Source organism: Pungitius pungitius, chromosome 11 (assembly GCF_949316345.1).
Source record: "Pungitius pungitius chromosome 11, fPunPun2.1, whole genome shotgun sequence".
Lineage (NCBI taxonomy): Eukaryota > Metazoa > Chordata > Actinopteri > Perciformes > Gasterosteidae > Pungitius > Pungitius pungitius.
The window spans coordinates 4,416,636-4,439,333 of NC_084910.1; the positions used below are offsets into that span (position 1 = coordinate 4,416,636).

Genomic DNA, 22,698 nt, shown 5'->3' on the forward strand with positions numbered 1-22,698 from the left:
GCTCCCCCTCTGCCGCTCTCCCTCCTCTCTGCAGGTTGTTGTAGCGGGTTTATTCTGGTAGTTGGGCTCCGTGGGCCTCGGCAGGCCCCTCAGCTGTTCCGCTGGGTTTGTAATTACCATTTCATTAAGACTGACAGTTTCCAGGGTTGAAGCACCATTTCATCCGGGTCTCGTGGGGAAGACGCTTGCCAAATTTCCAGCGCGAGTGGCAATTATCTCTCTTCGTGTCTGCAATTCACCATTTTGTACTTAGTGGCTTGACAACGGCTAGGAACGTTTTGCGGGAGTAATAATAGGTCTGGGATATTTACACTGTGGCCCACTCAGGCTTAGCTCTGTGAACAGCCTCATATGAGCCATCAAAGGAGATCAAAAACAAACTAGAGGAAACACTGTGGAGACAGTCACCAGAATCCTTGAGAATTGATTCAAAGGGAATTCTGCTCGGTCCCCATGCAATATGTTTTTTTGTTATTTTTGGATTCAATCACCATGGTTTTCTCTTTTTGCAAACATGACTGCTAGTGGAGCAACTTGGTTCACCTATAAAACTAAAGAATTATGTGTTTCCTGCCACGCAAGAAACACATATAATGTAAGACTACCATGTTATATATGAATACAGTACCAACGTTTGGAAAGACGTCCCACTGGTGCTGTATATCACCTGCCAAGAGACTGTTAAGTGAAAATGTGCACTGGTGGAAATTTAACCACTTCAGTTAAAAACATCCATCCATCATTTATATGTTATCTTTATGACCTATGTTCTTTTTGAATGTCAACATTTTTATAATTGCCTTCGCTTGTTTGTGAAATTACAGATTATATATTCACATATTATTCGTCTGCATGACAATGTGAACGCAGCCTGAAAGGAATAGACCAAGGTTAAGAGTGTAGTAAAGAGGAGAAAGTAGTATAACTTTTATTTACTTCGACATTTACCACCTTTTTTTAACAAAACCGTGACTCATAGGATGTCCTTTGGCCAAACTGTAGGGCACATCCACTACTTTCCTCCCAGAAACACAGCGGATATATCACACAGTAAAAATAATTACACTAATGATTTAAAATCAATGATTTGTTGATATTGAGCCCTGATAGAACAATGGCGTAAACAAAATTGTGACCGTAAACTCCAAAGTCAATTGAATTGCTCGTTTATAGAATTGAGTCCCAAATGACATGCTACCAGCACGATATCCTTGCTGAGTTGCAGTGAGGGACTATAGTAACAAAAAGCGAACAAAAAACGTCTGAGCCCTCTTCCCTTCGCCAGCATTGTCTAATTTAGAGGATATTATTTATTAAACTGAGGATTTGGTGCAATATTTCCTCGGGGGTCGCAGCTCCAGGACGAGATGTGTCTGTACAGCAAACGGGAGACAGGAAGTGTGAGAGCCCTTTAAGTGTGTGTCAGTCTATGTGTTTACTCCTCCCCCCCCTTAAGAACAAAAAAGGCGTCCGCTGAGTTATAGTGACATGACTCACACGATGTCTGCTACGAGTGACGACTGCAGCTCTTTTAATTGCATGTCTGCTCTGAATGATGGGACACTTAATTCCAACACATTCCACACAATTGCTTTTCACACTGGCAGAGGCCTGGGGAGGCAGAGCAGGGTTTTCTGTGGCCATATGGAGAGGGAGGCTGAGCCCAGGCTGAGTGATCTGGAGCTTCCTCCCTCCTCCCTGAGCCACACTGGCTGCAGACAACGGGCAACGTGAAGCGGTACGACTAATGAAACAAGTGCCACACAAACACAAACACACGCACACACACACACGTGCATGCATACAGCAGCACAACAACAAGCACACAAATAATCGCTTACTTGCAGTCAAACCCCCCCCCCCACACACACACACACACACAACTACACATGCATAACACACACGCCCAGCCTAAAACAGATTCAGATATGTACACACACACACAGTGTAGCATGAGATATTCACATGTATCCTCTCAGAGAACCACACTGACATGGGGGCGTCCACACTTTCCCTCTCTCACACACACACACACACACACATAGCTGCATAAAGTGTGTTAACACTCCTGTCAGCTCATGGTAGCACCATCAGGCACCTGCTGTCCTGTGAACGGGTCACCACTCCTTCAACCCTCTATAAGTCAAGTTCCGTGTAGAGTCTGGAGTTGGAATAGTGCTCTGGTTGGACGGCAGCTTGTGTGACACTGCTTTCTTCCAAGTCCACTGAGCTTGCATTGAGCTTACTACATTGTGGACGAATTGCTAATCAGTATTGCTATATTCCAGTTTGGCATATAGGGAAGTCATTATTTAAATGCTAGTGGAAGATATCATGAAACAGTTGACAGTTCATTTTGTATATTTTTATGAAATACGTTCCAAGCCAAATGATTAGACAAATGAGGAAAACCAGTGCATCACTAAAGTCAGTGTATGAATATCTAAACACAATTGCACAGCAACCCATCAAATGGCTTTCTGCAATATTTCAGACCAAAGGGGTGGGCTAAAAAAGTATGAGCTTAAAACTTTAAAGCCAGACAATGGCACAATAATGATATCATCCTTTAATGTGCAGAACACACAAAACGTAAACCCTTTAAAATGATTCAACCTGTTCATCACTGTTATGCTCCTCATTTTCTGATTCAAGCACTTGCAGTTCCACTGCTGTTTTTTTTGCACCTGTCAGTCAAACTAGCGTGTGTAGCACTGACATGCTCCTGTCAGCTAGAAGGAAAGCTTCTCCGGTAAAAGTCCTACCAGACAATAGTAGTTCACAACTGCAAATATTAAAGTTTGCATGAATTATGATATAATAAAGAATATATGCTGATTCTAACTTGAAACATACTGCATTAATGCAAACATACTGGTATTGACCTCAGATATAACTATTAAACGTCGGCTCCAAGAACAGCCAGACAAACTGTTCATTGATGTGACCCTGCAAATACCTCGGACCCCACAGACCCCAACAGTCCGCCGTGCATACAAAGTAAGGAGAGAGAGATACAGATAGTACATATAGAAGCATAAAAGACAGCAAGCCAGCTAATGCACTTAGTAGCCAGGCCTCGACTTAGAAAATCCCGTAATTACTTAAATTGATATTTATTAGCTCTAATTAGAGAGGGACACTGGGGGGGAAAACAAGGTTGTGATTCCTGCAGAAAGATCAGAGGAGGTGAGGGGGGGGAGAGAGAGAGAGAGAGAGAGAGAGAGAGAGAGAGAGAGAGAGAGGGGGGGGGGGGGAGAAAGTAGAAACAATGAGAGACACCAAAAGATAACGATGCTCTAATTGTTTATATTTGTTATACAGTGACTATTTAATAAAACCAGAAATAAAACCAGCTAACACTACTCACATGACTGTAGTCACATGACGTCCTACCAAAAAGACTCTAGTGCAAAGACGTGTCATTACAAGCGTCACTGTGGTTCCCTCTGGAATTGTTGTCCTCTTGTGGGATGAAAGCCGATTCCGTTATATGTGTATCATTTATTCACATTTCCTTTTAATAACATTAGATATTTACACAGCTGATCGGCATATTTAGCATTGTGAAAATGAGTCAGCTAGGGCGTAACGTAAGTCCCTGGATCTTGCACGACAAGGAAAAGTCTTAAAGTTAATTCCCTACCGATTTATACATCTGACAAATGTCATTTATGTTTTCAGTATGTTGCACTTTGGCTTCTATGTAGCAAAAAAAATCAGTCCTATATTGTGTTCGCATTAACAGTTGTGACTAGAACTGAGACAAGTGGTTCTGCTCTGATCAACAGTGGAAAACACCCACAGGAAAACAATCACAGCCCAGTCTGGCCAGTACTGGACTGGGAATATCTGTTTCCATCCCAACGCCAACCTTCCAGTCCCCATCATCATCCAGCCTTCATGCAGCCTTCCCCCTTACCGGCACCGTGTTTGTGTTTCTAGGGGGAGCTGGCCGACCCCTGACCCCGGGCTAATGAGAGCGATAACGAGGATTAAAAGGGGGTGACTGGGAAGGTGTCTGAGAGTGGGGTTTAAACAATTACACTGGGCTGCCAACATGCCTTTCTTCATGACTCAGGAAATTACAGTCTCCCTCTCTCCTCCCCCCCCCCCCCCCCCACTCTTTCAGCCAGCACACAAAAGAAAAGGCTTATGGAAAATAATAAATTATCTCAGGGCCACGTTAACTTGGATATAAATCGCCGGGCAATTATGTTTTAATAGCCCTTTAAGAGAATGAGTAATTGGGCTGACACTACTGGGGTTGATCAGGCTCACCCGTCGCTCTGCACAGGAGAGCCGGAAGTCTGTGTGTCGCTCGACCTGCGGGACGAGTCAGTCAGTGGCTCCTGTACAACCTGGATGACTGTTATCATCACGCTAAAATTAGAACTTCACTTTTCAACTAAAGTTTGTACTATTATTATACTATTCAATTCTGCTTACAACGTACCGCAGGAAAGTATTACAGTACATATTCCTGTTGCATTAGTTTATTAATCGTCCATATTTACCAAAATACCTTTTGGCTGCAGATTATTTCTATATGTAGTTGTTATACAGGCAAAGTGCTGTCAAAGTTCATTGCTAATAAATCACAAATGAAATGTATCGTCTTACTTGTTCTATATGTTCCAGTCTCATCGTGTGACTAAACAATACTTCATCGGTTGAATGTATGTCCATCATTTAAAACGAAGGGAGTAACACAAAAGAATAGACAAATATTGTTGACCCTCATTAGTACCGCTTCGCCAGTACAACACTCACATCCCAACGTGTTACGGTCAAGGACAACATGAAACAACAGCTGTCAGTGTGCTGTTTTGAAATGACCTTTTTAACGTATGTTGTCATATTAAAAAAATACTTCTTTTGAATAAATAAAGTTATTTCTTTAGTTAGACTCCAGCTAGGTCACCCAGGACATCAGTTCCCACTGCTAATCAAAATAATGTTTTTCCCCATAACAAGAAAAACAATATATAAATGACACCCACACAAACATACAGACATCCTTTGACCTCTGACCCGGACCGTGACCTGCAGATGATCGCATGTGTCTTGATTTGGGCAACGAGAGGGGAGAAGGAGGAAGGATCGATGTGAGAAGGAAAGAGATCACACCGGGCCAACCTGGTGAGTCGAAAACCAACAAATGAGACGGGAATAACACAAACAGCAGGGAGAGAAGAAGAGGGAAAAAAACAAAGAAAAACGAGAGAGGATACAAAAAAAAAGGAGAAAATAGTGATGGAGTCTGACACACTGGAAGGAAATAATCCAAAAACCCTGGCAAGATGTCGGACCATATACTACAATGAACAAGCAAATGGTGGGATGAACCGATATTTATCTCCTCCACTCTCACCGTGGGCTGAAGACAAACGGGGGTAAGAAACTGATCACATGAGCATCTGTTAGGCTTGGCCGCTCTGCACAGACGTTTTTTTTTTAAACCCCATTTTTCAATCTGCTCTCCATTACTGTCAACGCTCTACAGGCACTTAAAGGGCTGTTCCACAGTAAAAGGGGAAAAGGAGAGCTGTATATGCAAATGTGGGCTACTGCACCTCAGCTCCTCCGCCCGTTAGTGGTGCCTTTTAGATGGAGGCTCTATAATTCCTGCAGCCACTATAAGTGCTTTGCACTGACAACTCGTGCAGCGGGTCTCTTCAGGAGTAATTGAGTAAAACACTAAAATGTTTTTTTTTTTTTTCCTTTGATGATAGCTCCTGTTATTTAGAAGTAAAAAGGTTATCTATGTAGCTTCACTGTCCATAGTATTTCTTAGAAGGGACATAGTGGAGGCCAACTAATACGTGTTCCTCCACAGTCAGTCAGTATACTGTGGAAAACTTTTTAGAATTGCTAGCGAGGCTAGCACACTAATGAGGGGAATGTCATTCAGCGAGTCGCCCCGTAAGCGGATCGCACTAATTATTGTTGCAAGGTGGGATCAACCACAATTAGCATCATCGAGGGGCCGCTAGTAAGCTCCTACACTTGTTCAGACTGAACAAGAAGAGAAATAATGAATAAATGTAACACTTTCACTTCCTTTTTTATGGGGAGTCGGGAGCATCCACTCTAGGAACCTTCTTTCCTGCCATACTGCTGCATACTGTTATGGTTTTTATGTTTCTTATACAATCTATAAGCTGTTGCAAATTGACAGTATACAATGCCAATATCTGAGCATTTGGTACCATTGTGATTTTTAAAGATGGATAAAAAACAAGCGTAAAAAGGAACATTCACCACATCATTCACCTGCTGTTTTGTGCATCTATCTTTCTAAGTGTGTTAGTGTGACTCTGTGTATCACCCTTTCTCTCGCTGCCATCTCCTCTCTGTTCCTCACCGAGGCTCTTTTATTCCCTCCTGAGCGGCTCCGTCACCCGTGTCGCAGGGGAACAAGGAGAACGTGGCGTTTTCTCTGGATCACAAATTTACGAGCAATTAAAAGTCGGCGGACGCGCAGCATCCATCAGCGCCGCGTGCTGCTGCCAGGCTGCCTCGCCGTAAACCATAGGGCTATATACTTTTATATCTGTTTTCCCTCCAGATAGGTTATGACAAAATAATGTTTTAGTGCCGCGATGTAGACATCTTTCCCGGAGCAGGCTCGTTGGAGGTCAGAGCCCCTGAAAGGGAGGCAGGGATTGAGCGATGTGTGTGTGTGTTTGTGTGTGTGTAAAAGTGTGTCGTTTTTAAGTTGTTTTTGTCTCTCACCGGGGACATAAGCCTCGGACACAATGGGAATAACATTGGTTGGTCGATCAGTTACCGAGGGAAGAGTGACCTAATTACTCTGTTGTTTATTACTGCACAGCTCTGATTTATATCTTTATGCTGATGTAATTTCAACAACTGAGTATTCCTCCTCAATAAAGGCAGAAAAAAACAAAGTACAACACACAAACCCACTCAAGCACAATGATCCATTGCGACACAACCAACACACAAAACACTGTCATATATCAACGCAGTCCATCTTTCTCTGGCTTCTGACAGGCCCAGGCTCATTTGCATCCTTAATTGTGTTGTAATGTACTTTTAATTTGAAAATGGAGGCAATTAATTATTTTGATATGGAACAAAATGCGGTAAATGTAAACATTCTAATAGTTCTCTATGAACAGAGAGTCATTTTTCAAAGGGATCGAATGCTATCTCATTCTTTAATGCCATACAAGTTTTCTTTGGGGTGGGGTTTAAGACACTGTTTCTTCCACTCTGGAATTCTCCTTGATATTCACTTTGTCTTTGCAGAAAGGGCAGCCATTCTTTGATCTACTCCACCGCTGTTATTCTCCATCTCAGTCTCCCACAGGATAATTACTGTAGTAGCACCTTTGGTATCAGAAGAGATTAAGTGAAATTATGCCTGTTTGGACATCCTGCTTCTCCTCTGTTCGTTATCCCCGCGGCACCGGGCTCACCAGTTTCTATTTCTGGGTCAGAGAGGCTTCGAGCAGAGATGCGAATCGCAGATTATTATTTTTCTCCCCCCCCTCCCCCCCCCCCCACCTCGTCAACCATGTGATCAGTAGGTGTCAGCGTTCAAAGGATGCACAGCATCGCTGGAGGAGAGCAGAGGAGGGGGAAGATCCATTTGTGGAATACTGACACTTTCGCTCCCTCAACCTGATAAACTCGCCACAGAAAAGAAACAGGATGGATGCTTGTTGTCCCTCCCCCCACGCCCCCACCCCGTATTCCCTTTCTCTGCTCTCTCTCTCTCAAACACACACACACACACACATATTCTGTCGTCCTCTATCTTTAAACCCCCACCCAACCGCCACCCCTCACCCCTATCTCTTTCACTCTCTTCCTCCTGATTCTCCCGAGGGTGCTGGGAGCTCGCTGACATCACAGCAGGCCTGACAACAGCCTATAAATTATGAGTGACAAGCTGTTGGACCAATAAAAAGCAACCGCCGTATTTCATGCACAGTAAATCTGATTGCAGATTGCTCTGGCGTGTGGCGGCTGACATGTTTATCGTCGCCATGGCGGTGGGAGCAGAGGGTGAAGGGGTGCTGTTGGGGAGGGGGGGGGGGGGGGGGGGCGGCTGTCGCTCCCCAACATCAGTTTCTAAAGCTCCCAGTCTATATGGAGGTCAAACAGATGGGAACTCTGGGATGCAGGCAACCCCTTCCACCCCACCCAACCACCCCCCCCCCCCCCCAAATCCCCAAACACACACACGCGCGCGCGTACACACACACGTTCACACACATCAATGGCAACTCAGCCGAGATCTATATAAGGCAGCGACTTTTACAAAGCCATGCGAGTGCTTCTTTCACTGCAACCATCTGTCCTCAATCCACACATGCTCCATGTGGCACTTTTAAAGAGGTGATATCTCCATGCTGAACTTTTACACATTCATCCTTCTACAGATGTAGGTATTAATTAATAAGCGATAAAAAGTTGCTGCTTACTAAAGGCCCTTACTTTGGTAGTCTTAGCAAACCATATAAATGTTAAAGATTTATTCCGACTACACTGTTTGTTTTTCTCTTCACTGAATGAGGTGCGTTTTAAATAAATGAACAAGGCCTTTAAAACCTTTAGTTTTTTGGTGTGAAAGATAAACATGAGATTCAGTGTGCGTGGCTGTGTAAGAATATTTCCTTTGTTAACAATTTGAATTTCTCTTAATTTATATTAATTGGTCATATGTCAAACAGACCACATTTACCTTGAGCACTGATTGAACATCGTTACAGGTGGAACATTCACGCTGAAAGTGTTGATGATCTGATGGCACACTTCTGATAAATTGGACGTGTTGGCTGTATACCTGTAGTAGTCTTTTCAGTTTTCCTTAACCTGCACAGTTCTTTGTCCACAGTTTTGTCCTGATGGAATTTAAATTTGTTTTTGCCACTCTTTTGTATGCTTTACAATGCTGCCAATTAACAGGCAATAAATAGAGAGTACAATCAAAATATCCTCATTTGATAATTCACTAGCAAAGAACATATGACACTCATCCATTACACACCTACAGAATCCAATGTTAAAAATCACTAACTTCCCATTATAGCCATGACGCATTAAGTGTTATCTATAATTTTCTTAAACGCGGCTCCTCTCGTTACCGATTTCACATCTAATTTTTACCATTTTCTAACAACCTCATTGATGGTAAGTGATCCCGCACTCATCGGACTGTCTATTCCATCCGTCCTTCCCCATGCAATAAACCATTCTTCATCATTAGCGTGGCCGCTGCAGTATGATCCGGGCATTACAAGTCCTCATCCACAGCCCCTAAACGGACAGATTTCAACAGACGCCCGCTGGTGTGATCGCCATCATTACATTTTAATTAATCCATTCTTCTCACAGCAACACAGTAATTCCGATCTATTTTGTGACGCGGCGTGCTGCGACTGAGGGGTTGGAGGAGAGGATCGGGAAAGGCAGCGAGAGGGGGTTACAGGCAGTGAAGTGAAGGGCAAAGGAGGTAAAAGGGAAGGACGGGCATGGAAACTACAAAGAGGACGGAGAGTCAGGACGAGGAGCCGAAATGTTAAGGTGAGAGTGACAGAGAGCAGAGGAAAGCCCTTACAAGCGCTATGACTGATTACCGACGTGTCATCGCCCGGCTGACATAGTAAAAGCACTGTAAAAGGGTTTATACGATGTCTCCCCCCCCCCCCCCCCCCCCTCCCTTCCAGTCAGATGGGGAGAAGCTCCTATTCCTCCAGCCTCCGTCTATATAAATCAGTCACGGAAACTCAGACGCACTGTGGGTGTGATAATAACATTAGAGGATTACAATGACACTCCTCCCCGAACAAGATCACCTGCCTCAACTGTCATAAGACAGCTGCCTTTTGTGGTTGGAACGCTTTATACAAGGAGAGTGTGTTTGTGTGTGTGTGTGTGTGTGTGTGTGTGTGTGTGTTTGTGTGTGTGTGCATGGGCAAATACAGCAGCGAAGAAGTGATAATGAATTGTAATGGGTAACACTTGAGTTCAATACATACTACATTATCTTTAACACACTTTCCAACGGATAGAAACCCGTCTGTCGGTGGCGTCACGTTCCCTTTGTGAGGGAAAGCAAGGCGCTGCCGCCAGCACATTTCTTGGCGGTGCACTTTTAGATACCACTTTTTATGTTTCAACCAGATGAAGAATTATTTAGGGTGATAAGTTAGACAACAAAACATTTGTGTCAGGTCAATTGGTGTAATCTACCAACTGATTAAAGATCAGCGCTAGATAAAAACAAAATATGGTTCCAAAGGGGTTAAGTGACATTTTTTTGGGGGGGGCAGTGATCAGTGGCTCTTCAAAGCCTTTCCTGGTTACCTGGCAACCACATAGTGCTCAGGAAACAACTGCTGCTGGCCCAAAATTATTCTGGCACAACCTGTAACACCACAACTTGTCATTTTTCACTGTTTTTTGTAAGGATTAAAGGTAGGAGATATAACAAGTTTGAATGATTTCTTTTAGCTTATGGATTAAGCCGGACCAGCTGTTTCCCCTTGCCGTCCTCATGCAAAGCTAAGCAGATGCTGGCTGTAGCCTTCTATTTACTGTACAGACATGAGAGTTATAGAAATATTCTCATTCCCGTCTAACTTACCAAAACATTGAACAGCTGCTTTAAGGAGACAACCTAAAGGGATGTGCACATGTTGCTTAAATAGCCATAGCATCACGTAATCAGAGGATTCAGCCAAGCATGCCAACTCACATCGCTTTTAATAGGACTGGCCCATTGTACATTGATTGTTTAATACACAGATCAGCTTATATACAAGCCACTTAAAAAGCCAGCAGAATGTTGGCAGAGCGCAGGGCTTTAATGTGACCCCAGAGCTGATACCACGTGTGTGTTCTTTGAACGCTTGCATGCATGTATCGCCGTACCTATGGTGAACATGGTATCCTGCCGCGTTGATGTTCCAGCCGGGCTCTTTGGGGTCGGGGATCTTCGCTGTGTTGGCGATCAGATGCTGCACATCCCTCCACGTCAGCTCAGGACTGGGGCAGGGGGACAGGAAACAGAATATCATCAAACAGCCCCATCCCTCGACCCGGAGGAAACGCTTCCACTCCGCTTCCACTCCGCGTGATGCTCTGGAAAGAAACCTGCAGGGAGCCCGACATGGGACCCAGCCGTGTTTAGAAAGGGCACGGAGGACCGTTTCATGCGCCTTAAGGCACATTATATCGGGCTCATGCAGGTTTAGTGATACATAAACGGATGCAAGGGGACACGGGCGTATCTTCTGTTTTGTTTCTCTAGACACAAAAGCACCTGTTTTAAGCCCAGCTCCCTTGTTTAATAATGGTGTCACTAAAAACTGTGAATCCAACAAAGAAGATTTTGAGACTTTTACAAAAGAGCCGAGAGAGTTGAATGCAGAAAAAAAAGTCTTCTTTTTATTCCCAGGCAGGGGAATTCTAATAGAGCGGACTCAAGTGTCATGTCAAGCAATATACTAATGGAATCCAATTAAGACCTTTAAACTGCGCCGAGAGCTCGAGGATATTAGCTCAGTTTTCTATAACAAAAGACCAAAGGGCCATCAATGAGGGCTTCTTCGGGATATAAAAAGCATAAAGGAAATTGGGTTTTTTTTTCTGCTTTATCCACTCATTATTGTTCCCTAAGAAAATGAGTTGAATGGAGTATAAGAAAACCGCTTGGCCACCCGTTCTGAAAGGCCTTTCCCTTTTCTGAGAGGAAATGCCTTCACAGTTTTCCCAACATCTGTACACGGGAAGTCGTCCGTCCGGTACAGAAGAACCGGAACGGAGGTAATTAATTGAAGGGGAGCCTCTCGGTGTGACTTCATTGTTCCCGTCATTAATAATACAACGGCAACGCTCCGCGCCTGTCGATATGCATACTTGAAGGTATTCCTTCAAACGGGCAACTCTATAACGAGTAGCCTCTTCATTATTGTGCCGTTGCATGTCAGACATCTCTGGATGTATCAGGCATTGATGTTAACAGATGTATTCCGTTCACGTATTGGGGGGGTGGGGGGGGGGAAAACGAAACAGAACAAAAAGCGAGGGGAGAGGCTTTCATTAGCGGCATAAAACAAAACCCAAGCAAGCAGCGGGAGCAGGCAACTAAAACAACACGATAGGAATAATACCAGTAACACTAATAATAGATGGATGGAATAAAACAAAACACAATACACAAACAATTATTTTAAGCTTTGATTTCAAAGGGATTGGAGTGTGTGTGTGTGTGTGTGTGTGTAGGGGATGAATAGGCTTTGTACTTTTGAACTGTTGATGCTCGCTGCATGTGCCTGTGTGTGTGTGTGTTGTGTGTTATACATTAGCAGCAGCGATTCTGTTATGTGCACTCCCCCACCTCCATCATCAGCACCAGCACCAGCACCCTCACCCCTCTGGTGGAATCAGAGAAACCCCCGCGGCCCCGGCTGGTTTGCATAAAGCAAACAAAATTAAATTTGCTTTGCTAAATCAAAGCATGTATGGTATTCCAAGCAGCTCTCTCAGGGACAAATTACTTCAAACGGCCTCCTTTGTATCATAACAGAATAAAAAAAAGGGGGAAAAAAAAGAATCAGCCCAATCAGCGGCTCTCCAAAACCCTCGACCCGGGAATTAATTATTGAACGAGGGCTTTTCTCTCTCCTAGCAGTCCGCGACACAGATCTATTTATTTTGGAAAAGTCATTTTGCTCTTAAAAACACAGCATTGGCTGAAAACTCAGTTTACTCCCCCCCTCTCTCTCTCTCTCTCTCTCACGTTCTCCCTTAATGTTCTCACCCCTCTTTGCTACGAGCTTCTGAATGAACATGTAAAAAGGTTTAGACCACTAAAATGAATCTGAAACCCCCCCGACTGGCTTTTACGAGTATTACTTATGCTGTAATGGACTTAAGATAAACTGTTATCTTGAGAGGTTTCGTTCACATAGGTGAAATATAATATACCCCTTTGTATCAATGCCAGACCGTGGTTTTGTCTCCTTCTGTTGGTGTCGGTTTGGCTGCAGGAGAGCACAAAACCACTTCTTATTTAAGGCAGCACAATAGAAGACTGTGAGCTACAGCAAGAAGTACTTTAAGACAAATTACACCGTTTGTTGTTGTTGATATTTACTGTACTAATCCTACTAATTGTTCATGAAATGCTACATGCCAAATATAATTAATATAAATCATTTCCATTATTTTTGAGAAACACATTCAAAAGTACCAGAGCCATTGCTGGCAAAGAGCTTCCCTTCAGCTGAGGGCTAAGCAGGAACATGCTAGTGTAAGGCAGGTCCAATTCCAAGCTGCACACTGTGAGATCAAGCTCGGTCACTAAACAGGTAATACCGTTAGCTTACAGAGGTCCTTTAGAATATGTATTTGGACCACTAAGTCATTCATTTCTTTTCTTTTTTCTAAGACAGTAGGAAAAGCTGTGCTAATGTTCATTATGCATACCAGTCACACTGTCATGGCTTATTTGAAGATTACAGAAGATTACAGCAGCGCCTTCATTAATGTTACCACAGGCTGTGTGTCTTTTACCACTTTTAAAATGCATTACGAGTGTTGTTGCATAGCTCAGTGGTGTCGAGGTGATTTGATAAGTCAAATCTTGCAACCCATGGACTTGATCATTCATCAGTTGGAAGACAGCATGGCCTCTGGGGGACAACACATATTGTGAGTCCTGGTGTAGCCTACGGATGTGAGATAATGTAGATCCCCAACAAGTCCGGTACACAACTCGAGATGCAAAAACCTGAGAGACAATGTCTCACCTCATCTCTGTGTTTATAGAGTTATAGAGTTTATAGAGATTAACCGAAGGTGACCTCAACAGATTTCAAGGTGAAATGTATCTCAAATAAAAAAACTGCACTGATCTCTTCATTCATGTGGCTCTCAATAAGTACAACCTATCGTAATGTGACAGTGTCAAATCAGGAAAAACCTCCAACAACAAACGCTTGTTGGCAAATAGCACAACTTAACTGTGAAGGATCGTCAGCAGAAGAACCAGAGCTGACATGGCCACGCAATTAGAGCACGTCGTCCATCAAAGCGATCAACGCAACTGGGCTCCCAGCAGACTGGGGCAGAGTGCAACGATGTATGAGCCTCCTCCAGAGCCTCACAGCCTTCACCCCCCCACCCCTCCCCCCCCACCCCCCTTGCCAAGGCTCACAGAGCAGCACAGCAGCCGTCACAGTGAGCACACAACTGTTTACAAATCCCCAGTTAATAGGATCAGGCCTCATTGACTGGGCCGCTCCAATGTGTCTGATGTAATCTATTAGCTGTATGATAGTCAGTGTCTCAGTCCAATCGATAACCCTGGGCCTCCATATTGCTCCACTGTGGACTGTTACTCCTCTTTACTGCTGCTTAGAATGCGAGCTTAGTGACTATAAAGCGTGTGCGCAGATGTTTGTGTCTATGCACCTGTCCTTATGGGTCAGATGGTGCACTTCTGTGGCTTTTAATGTTAAAGTGTGTGTGTGTGTTTGTATATGTTTAAAGTAGATTGTGGATAGATGACAGTTCGTCATGCTTAGGCAGATGTTAATTCTGTAACACGCATGAATGCATTTGGGGATTGCGTGTCTGTTGTTTCATTTCATTGACATTTGTAATATCCAAGCACCTATACACGGGTGTATTACTGCACTATGGCGCATATGCGGCTTTACAGTAGATGCCATGTCTTGACGTGCATCTGTGCGTGTGCGTGCCGTGTTTGTGTGTCTGTAGCTGGTGTAACCGGCTTTCCAATTAAGTTGAACCACAGGCCGGATCAATGCTAGTCCTCTGTGTGCAGGAATGAGCAGCCCTGGGCCCTCGGAGCATGCTCACGAATAATTTATCACTCACACTAAGCCCAGGCAGAGAGGAGGAGGAGGAGGAGGCGGAGGAGGAGGAGGAAACGGGGAGCACAAGGACAGTGTCCAGCCCAGGGGAGAGAACGCAAAAGATGGGCAATCGAGGGGACAGAAAGATGAAGGGGTGAGGAAAGAGAGAAACAGATCGGCACTCAGAGGAGGGTGCTGTCAGCTCCACATCATTTAGGGTCATCGCACTCTAAAGAAAATTCTGGTCAACGAACATCGAAAATGAAAATCTGCGGGGAGCACAAGCCCCACACTCAAATATAATATGCTGGATGAAGAGGCCAATGGATCCGAAGGATCCAACAATTCCTCAAAAGATCAAAAAAAATAAAAAAAGCTGTAACTGCCAGAGAAGCGTGTTCTGATGGGACGCCCCCATCGGCAGCTGTCTGATCCCTAACAAAACATAGTTCATATTTGGTGTAAATTTGGTTCTTCGAGTTTGGGTTTTAAAAAACAACCTCATTAACTCCATGACCTTAGACGATCACCGTGGCGATTACATTGTTATGGGAACGCTGAGCGGTCGACCCGCCTCCTCCTTCGTGCTAGAGATGGTTGCTCTACAATGTCACTTGCATTGCATCGCAGCAGGTTTGGAGTGAGGAAAAAACACTTCAACCATTTGTCGGTGAAGCGATTTGATAAAGCATGAAATAAAGCTGAAAGAAAGAAGAAAAAAAACGTGTTGTATTTCTTTCTCAACACCAGCAACCAACAACATGAACCGTGTTCATGAGAGGTGTTGGGCGAGTCGCATGTGATGCTGTGTGGTCATGAGTTGAAGTGTCACCATGGCACGTGACCGATGCAGTGATATTGTGTATCATGGAGGTATTAGATTGATGCATTCAAAGCCCAGCAGGTCCCATGTTGTCTTTCCTCTCTTTTTATTAAGAGAGGCTGAAGGACACACTAACAGTGAAGCTTGTTAGTCAGCTGGGTAGAAGGTGTGGTGTAAGAAAGCAAGCAGGACTTTAAACCCCACCCTCTCATCCCAGGACGCACATCTTCTTGCTTCCACACTTTGAGTTAACATCTTCCGCCGAGCCGTGATGTGGCTTTAGTTGAAAGGCAGAGAAACCAAAACACGTGTGGATAAACCGCTACACGGACACTCCCGACATGTGGAGATAAACGCACACTGCCGGCACTCACGCAATCGATGGCACACCATCCCCCCGGTGTCATAACGGCACAGAAACACGTGTAGATGCACGGAAGTCCAAACACTCAGGAAACACACACAGAGTGTCCCCACCCTGTGGAGAGTCAGGGTCTAATGTTTTCTCCGTCTCTGTCTGTAGTTCGTCTCTATTAATCTCACGGCAGCGAGGCGTGGACTGGTAAAACGCTCCACATCGCTCTGTAATCTTCTCTTAATGTGCTGCACTCTCAGCCTAAGTGAACCCATTTGGAGTGACTGTGAGCAGACTGAGATTCCTCCCATGTTATCCGAACAAGTGTTACTAATGGGTTTATCAATTAGGCCAAGTCCAATAACTGCATGCCCGCAATCTCCTTTAAATAAACTCCACCAGTGCATCCCTGATTCCTCTGGTTAATGAGTAGATGTGTACACAAGCACCCGTGTGTGTGTGTGTGTGTGTGTGTGTGTGTGTGTGATGGACCGTTTAGATCAGTATGTCTGTATTTCTGTATGCGTATATTTCTGTGTTGGTGTGTGTGTGCATGTTTTTGTGTGCGTGTGTATGCCTGGATCAGCACTGAACTGACAATTGAGAGTCATATTCTCACTTTTTAATACACATATACAAAAGGCCGGGAAGACCTTATTGTGCATCCAAATCACACAAAAAAAATATTTTCCAGTTGACATAAAAATACGGGGTTTGCTTGTTTATCGCGTGTCCAACTGTGCATGTCACTGGCAGTACACCAACACAGTGTAAATTAGATTAGACATGCAAAAGAGACGGAGGACCCTTCATTGTCAGATGTGTAGCATTTGTCTATAGCTACCAACAAGGTCTAGATGTTTTTTAAAATGTGCAGGAGAAGGCGAGTGAGTGTGCATCTGTGTGTGTTGGTGTGCTCACCTCTGGCACGTGACTGTATGAGTTAAGACAAAATTAGAGCAAGTGGGTTCACTTTTCAAAAGAGCTGTCCCCACTGAGATCACTGGCTGATTACTCAGAGAACAGAGAACGTGCTGTTCATTACTTCTCTTGTTCCTGCAATGGACACCAGCAGGAAGAGCGAAAGGGAATCGAGTCAATGATCACAGATCGCTTGGTTAGACTGATTATTATTTTTATATTATTTAAAGCCCTACACTGAAATTAATATTCTTTAAATAACTTATAACAAAGTTATTGTTCTTTGGACAGTGGAAGTGACCCATGATCACTGATCTCCAAATTGGAATCACCTTTCGCAAGATTTTTTTTTCTACATTTTCAACTGCTGCTGTATTGATATAGATAAAAGGTAAAGGTTCACTTGATTGGAGCCCAAGCTAAGGAGGAGACTATTCATCTTTCCAGACAGCACAAATAAAGCATGAAATATTAGACCGACAAATGGACATCTAAAGGTTTAAGAATCCTAAAACATAAAGTGGAACCAACGCCAAAAATGTCAGATTCTTCTGAGCAAATGGAGAGACCGGATGGATGAATAGCTCAAAGAAACAAAGTGACAGAGAGACTGACGCGGTAATGAAGTGAACAAACACACAGTCAGAGACAAGAGAGAGGAGCAAATAATTGATCTGTCCTTATGCTTTGTTGGACAGGCGTCAAGACGGATGGATGGAGACAGACGGAAACACAGTCAGACGGGCCGCCGTAGTGGCAGAGGGAAACGATCGACAGTGACACCATCACACTGTCAGGGAAAAACACTGGAGGCGATTCGCACACCATAGACGACAACACGCCGCTTGCTAATGCAGCCTCTCTGGCATTTGTGTATCTGCACTGTGAGCGAATATCACCAGAAGAATACCTTTTTGTTTCATATCAGGAATGAGAAATGTAAATTGTTTTCCATGTTTGAGCAGTTTCATTAACTTGTGATGTGCTCACTTTTGTTTTTTTTAGAGAAAAAGGAAGATTGGAAGAAAAGAAAAAAAAGCTGAATATTGAAGTTGGATATTAAGAAAAGGGTGTTGGGCTAATAACGTTATTATGAATCTAATTCTAAACATATGTATTAAATGTACCCTTTGAGCTGAATCATTAGGTGCATATACCGTATTTCAGGCAGGTCGTTTGTGATGAATGGTGGTAGCAGAGGTAAAAGAAAAAAAAGAAGAAAACCCGAGGTTCGCACGAGGGAAAGAGGGTACGGCAGAATATATATGAGTGTGCTTGTGTGAAATGTAGAACAGAGTGAGACACAGAATGAGCAAGTGTGAGAAACACGGAGCGAGAGAGAGACCCAGAGAGATATACAGCCACGCAGAGAGAGAGAGAGAGAGAGAGAGAGAGGCGGCTCCTTAAAGACGTGAGCAGAATGCTGCCGATCGCAGCGAGAGAGGTGATATATAGTTTAGTCAGTAGCAGCGGGTCACGACAAAGCCTTTAACGGTAATGTCCTGGGAGTCGCCTCGCCCAGGGGACCCGCGCTCCATTTTACAGCCAAGCGACTGAGACTGAGACGCCGCGGCGTGACAGCTGGAGCAGTAAAGCCGGCCTCTAGTACCATCCATAACATGAAGGAGGCGTAGACGCCGCTGATGCCGCCACAAAACACCAGGCCCGAGGCCACACCGACAGCTGGCGAGTTGGGAGGGAGGAGGAAAAGGGGTGGGGGGGAGGGGGGGGGGGCTTAGGAAATGGTAGGAAGTGGCAGACGAAACAAAGGAGAGGAGAAAGGGGATCGGTGATATATATATATTTGCAGATTTAGACCAAAACAGAAAGAAAAGAAGTCAAAGATGCTCGACAACAAGGGAATGAGGGTCCTTTTATACGTGCACCGCGACCCCGAATGTATCGGGCCTCTCTATAAACCATAAGAATACAGACATCAGAGGGTGGAGAAGAGAATACATTCATACAAATTCACCAAAGGAGGTCACTAACTGGATAAACAGAGAGATTTGGGGACTTTTGGCCGTACAAGAATATTAGATGAAACATTATGCCTGATGGTTAATTATCACACAATGAAGCAGCTATATGGCCGCCCAGCTTTAGGAGAATAGCTTGTCACACTGGTCAGCATCCAGATGCTTCTCCCGTCGGCACAAATTTCAATGCAGTTGTTAAATCAGGAAGGAATATTGTAGCCGTAAATGGTCAGCCAGAGCTCGATGATACCTCGTATTGGTTAAAAACATGGAACGTGGAAATATATTCCTTCAAATCCACATGGTTCAAACCAAAAGAACGGTGCCAGATCATTGATGGAGCCGAATTGATCTGAGCTCCATCGAGAAAACATGCAATTATTTAAGTTATTTAAACATGAATTCCTACTTTGTTCAAATTTGTGTAGTATTTAGTTATTTCGGCATCCCGTCTATACGCTCTTCCAATTAAATAAAGGCACATTTATGTATTTGGGTTCCTACAGCTGTAACAACCCAGGCTAGCTATGGCCTGCTAGATACAGTGCATATAATAATATTCACTTATCGCCCCCGTGTGAGTAGGTTGGCTTGTTTAAGTCTCCTGGACGAGTGGGACCCCCGCAACATGCACAAAGGGAAATAGGGCTAATTTTTTTTTCAGGCTTCATCCGTCTCCTCTCGGGCGCGTTAAGCATGAATGGAGCAAATTAAGCAAATAACCACAAATGTGTCCGGGTGTAAACTCCTGTGAGAAGCAGGATGTAAAAAATTGCTTTGTGTTTAGTGTCAACACAGTATAAGCCCACCCACATTTGAGACGCCCACTTAAGAAGGATATGATTTGATGCCTCTTCAAACTGTACACGCCTCAACTATTCAATTTCCCCATTAGATCTGTTGCAGTATAGAAGCTGAAGAAGCAGCGTCTTGCATGTCGCTTTGACTCTTATGGAGCTGAGGAGATGCATGCAACAACTCAAGCAAAGGCTCTTAATTCATTTCAACCTCTCTTTCGTGCTAAAATGGTTTGTATGTTCTTTGAAAATGAAATGTCAATAATGTGATCATTGAATAACTGTTGAAGCCATGTGCTGTATGAATCTGCCTCTCTCAAACAAACTAAAACCGTATTCATTCAATACAAAAAACGATTCATTGATTATCACAAATCGAACCAGTAACTGAAAAGTAAATACTCTGCAGAATGGATTGATAGGCGACACCGGGGGGTCACCGTGCTTCCAGAACACACACGGGCGGAGGATGTAAGAGCCGAGCATATTAAAGGCAGACCAAATATTTCCAACATGCGTTCCTCTTCAGAGCAGACAGGAGAGACAACGTCTTAAGGAGCCACGTGGGTGAAAGCAGCAGCACTGTGGACTGAAGCGCCACCACGCAGTGAGGCTGCACGTCGCTGGAGTGTCACGAGCAACTCTCTGAGTCCCCACGAAAATCAATACAGTGTTCCATTCAATGTTGCAGTACAGGCAGAGAGAGGCACTCACTTCACTTCTAAGGTGAGAGCCAGGATCCCCGCAGCGATGGGGGCAGCACTGGATGTTCCTGGGAAGTGTGTGACACAGCCGTCGTCCATATTGGTCACGGTGACCTGCAGGGACAACAAACTCAATGTGTCACGAGCCGCCGCTGTGGGTGTCATACCGGCACGTAGAGTGAAAACTCTGGGGGGGGAGTTTAGCAAGAATCGGGCCCACACTGCACAAACCTTTACCAACAGTTTTACAAAGACAACATGAAAAAAAAAAGAAAGAGAAAAAACATGGCTTGTGGTCAGACCAGCGGCTAATGAGAGGTGGGAAAGAGCAGGCACAAAGGTCACCGCAACTGTGGTTGGCCCTATATTTCCTTCCGGCTTTTCACTGCTACCTCTACCATCAATACCTGTGCCTCTTCCTCTCTACTGCAGCCATGGTTTACCTCCAATTAACACTCATTTGCTTTTGTATGTGTGTGTGTGTGTGCGGGCCCAGCAGTCACCCAGGTCATTTGGCAGGGCCAAATCCCCCCAGCCGCTGCTCTTTAACAGGCTCCTCACAGCTCGCAGGAGCCAAAGATGCAGGGGCTGCTGGCACGGACACACAGACGCACATCCACACGCACTGGTTAATGCTAAACGCTGTTGCTAGATGTGTCGGGAAGTCCGTGCACACCGACCAGAGGGAGCGGGCCCCCCGCGGCGGACCCCGTCGGAGTGACGGCCATCACGCCGGGGCAGGGCTCGCCGAAGAAGGCGGGCTTCCCCGTTTCGGAGACGGCGCCGACGGCGATGTTGTGGATGGAGTTGACGTAGCCGTCGGCGCCGCAGTGGTCGCGGTGCAGGCCGCCGTTACCCGCCGCCCACACATAGATGCTGCCCTTCCCACGTCGGCCCTGAACACACAAACGGAGGGACGTGACAAAAAGAACGCAACATCTCGCAACATCACGTTTATTAGTGGAGAAATCATCAATTCAACACAGCATTTCTCTCTCTTTTCTTTTTTGTCAACGATAACTCAACGTTTCACCCTTTGACGCGAGGCATTAAAAACATTCGAAACAAACGATTGTGTTTTGTCCCCTGGAAGCTCGGGCCCGGAGACGAGGAGAGCCGTGCCTTGTGGGTCCCCAGCCGAAGGGCCTGCGCCGTCAGGCTCTGCGGCCCGTCCACCGTGGCGCCGTCGTCCCGCGGGCCCCAGCTGCAGACGTAGATGTCGATGAAGGCCATGTTGTAGGTCAGGGTGGTGGCCTCCATGGCGTCGGTGATGGGGCCGTCGAACAAGCGGATACCTGGACGGATCGGAAAAGGTCACACGCGTCCCGGCTTGGAGGGAGGCTTGTGGAGGAAACACGAGGCAAAAGGAATGTTTTTAAGTTGTGACACTTTTAAGCTTTGTTTTTGCTCGACATTTGATTTTCCTTTTTTCTCTGTAACTTTTTGTTATAATCTCAATTCTTGTTCTGGAAAATAAAAATGGAGCTTTTTGGCTCTGCATTTTGATTTGATTTTTGAGAAAACCATCAGTCGTTTCTCTTAGCAGAGTCGTACCACACGATTCCCGGTGGGTCCCGACACTCAACGTAGTTTTGAAACAGTAGCGTGCCAAACTTTTGTACGGAAGGAGAATAATAAAGAAGTATAATAAATACGTGAGATAATAATGGAGTTGGCTCTGCTATGCAATATATAATGTAAAAGAATAAATAAAATGGACTCCCACAGGCTCTATTAGGAAAAATGCGATATGACTATTTTGTTTGTATTTGTCTTTTTACGTTTCAGAAACAACTGCAACTAACAACGCGTTGAGCGTAAATGCCATCCATGGAGGCCTGCCCCACAATACCTTGTGCGAGTACAGGAAAAGCTTTTTGTTGCCCTGGATACCAAGTAGTGTGAATGGAGAAAAATGACATTCTTCTTTGAATCTTGAACCTCCGGATGAGAATCTCTCTCTCCTCCTATGTGTTCACCAGCGAGCCCAAAACAAAGAGCTGATGGATAATATAAAGCCATGTGACGATTCTCAGTGGACTTGTCATACTAGAAGTCATGTGACATGTTATCAATTTAATGAACAGTGATTTTAGCCATTCAAAGACGCAAGTCTGGTTGATCAGGTTAAATAAATTTCTTTACTCAAGCACATCGCGTACTCCTCATTACCTTTGGGTTTCAGCACGTATGCGATGAAAATCGTTGATTTCATACCAGAAAATGGGCCATCTTGTATATTCATTCATCCCTTG

At 44.6% G+C, this 22,698-nt stretch overlaps 1 protein-coding gene across 1 annotated transcript in view; it reads right to left on the reverse strand.

Annotated features, from left to right (window-relative positions):
- The window catches only part of LOC119197399 (proprotein convertase subtilisin/kexin type 4-like), a 128,119-nt gene that overhangs the window by 32,174 nt on the left and 73,247 nt on the right, over nucleotides 1–22,698 (reverse strand). The window contains exons 12-15 of the mRNA XM_062565508.1: nucleotides 21,566–21,738; nucleotides 21,124–21,339; nucleotides 20,454–20,557; nucleotides 10,912–11,025 (exon numbers count right to left, since the gene is read on the reverse strand). Coding sequence (XP_062421492.1) covers nucleotides 10,912–11,025; nucleotides 20,454–20,557; nucleotides 21,124–21,339; nucleotides 21,566–21,738 — 607 coding nt within the window. The remainder of the gene's footprint in view (nucleotides 1–10,911; nucleotides 11,026–20,453; nucleotides 20,558–21,123; nucleotides 21,340–21,565; nucleotides 21,739–22,698) is intronic.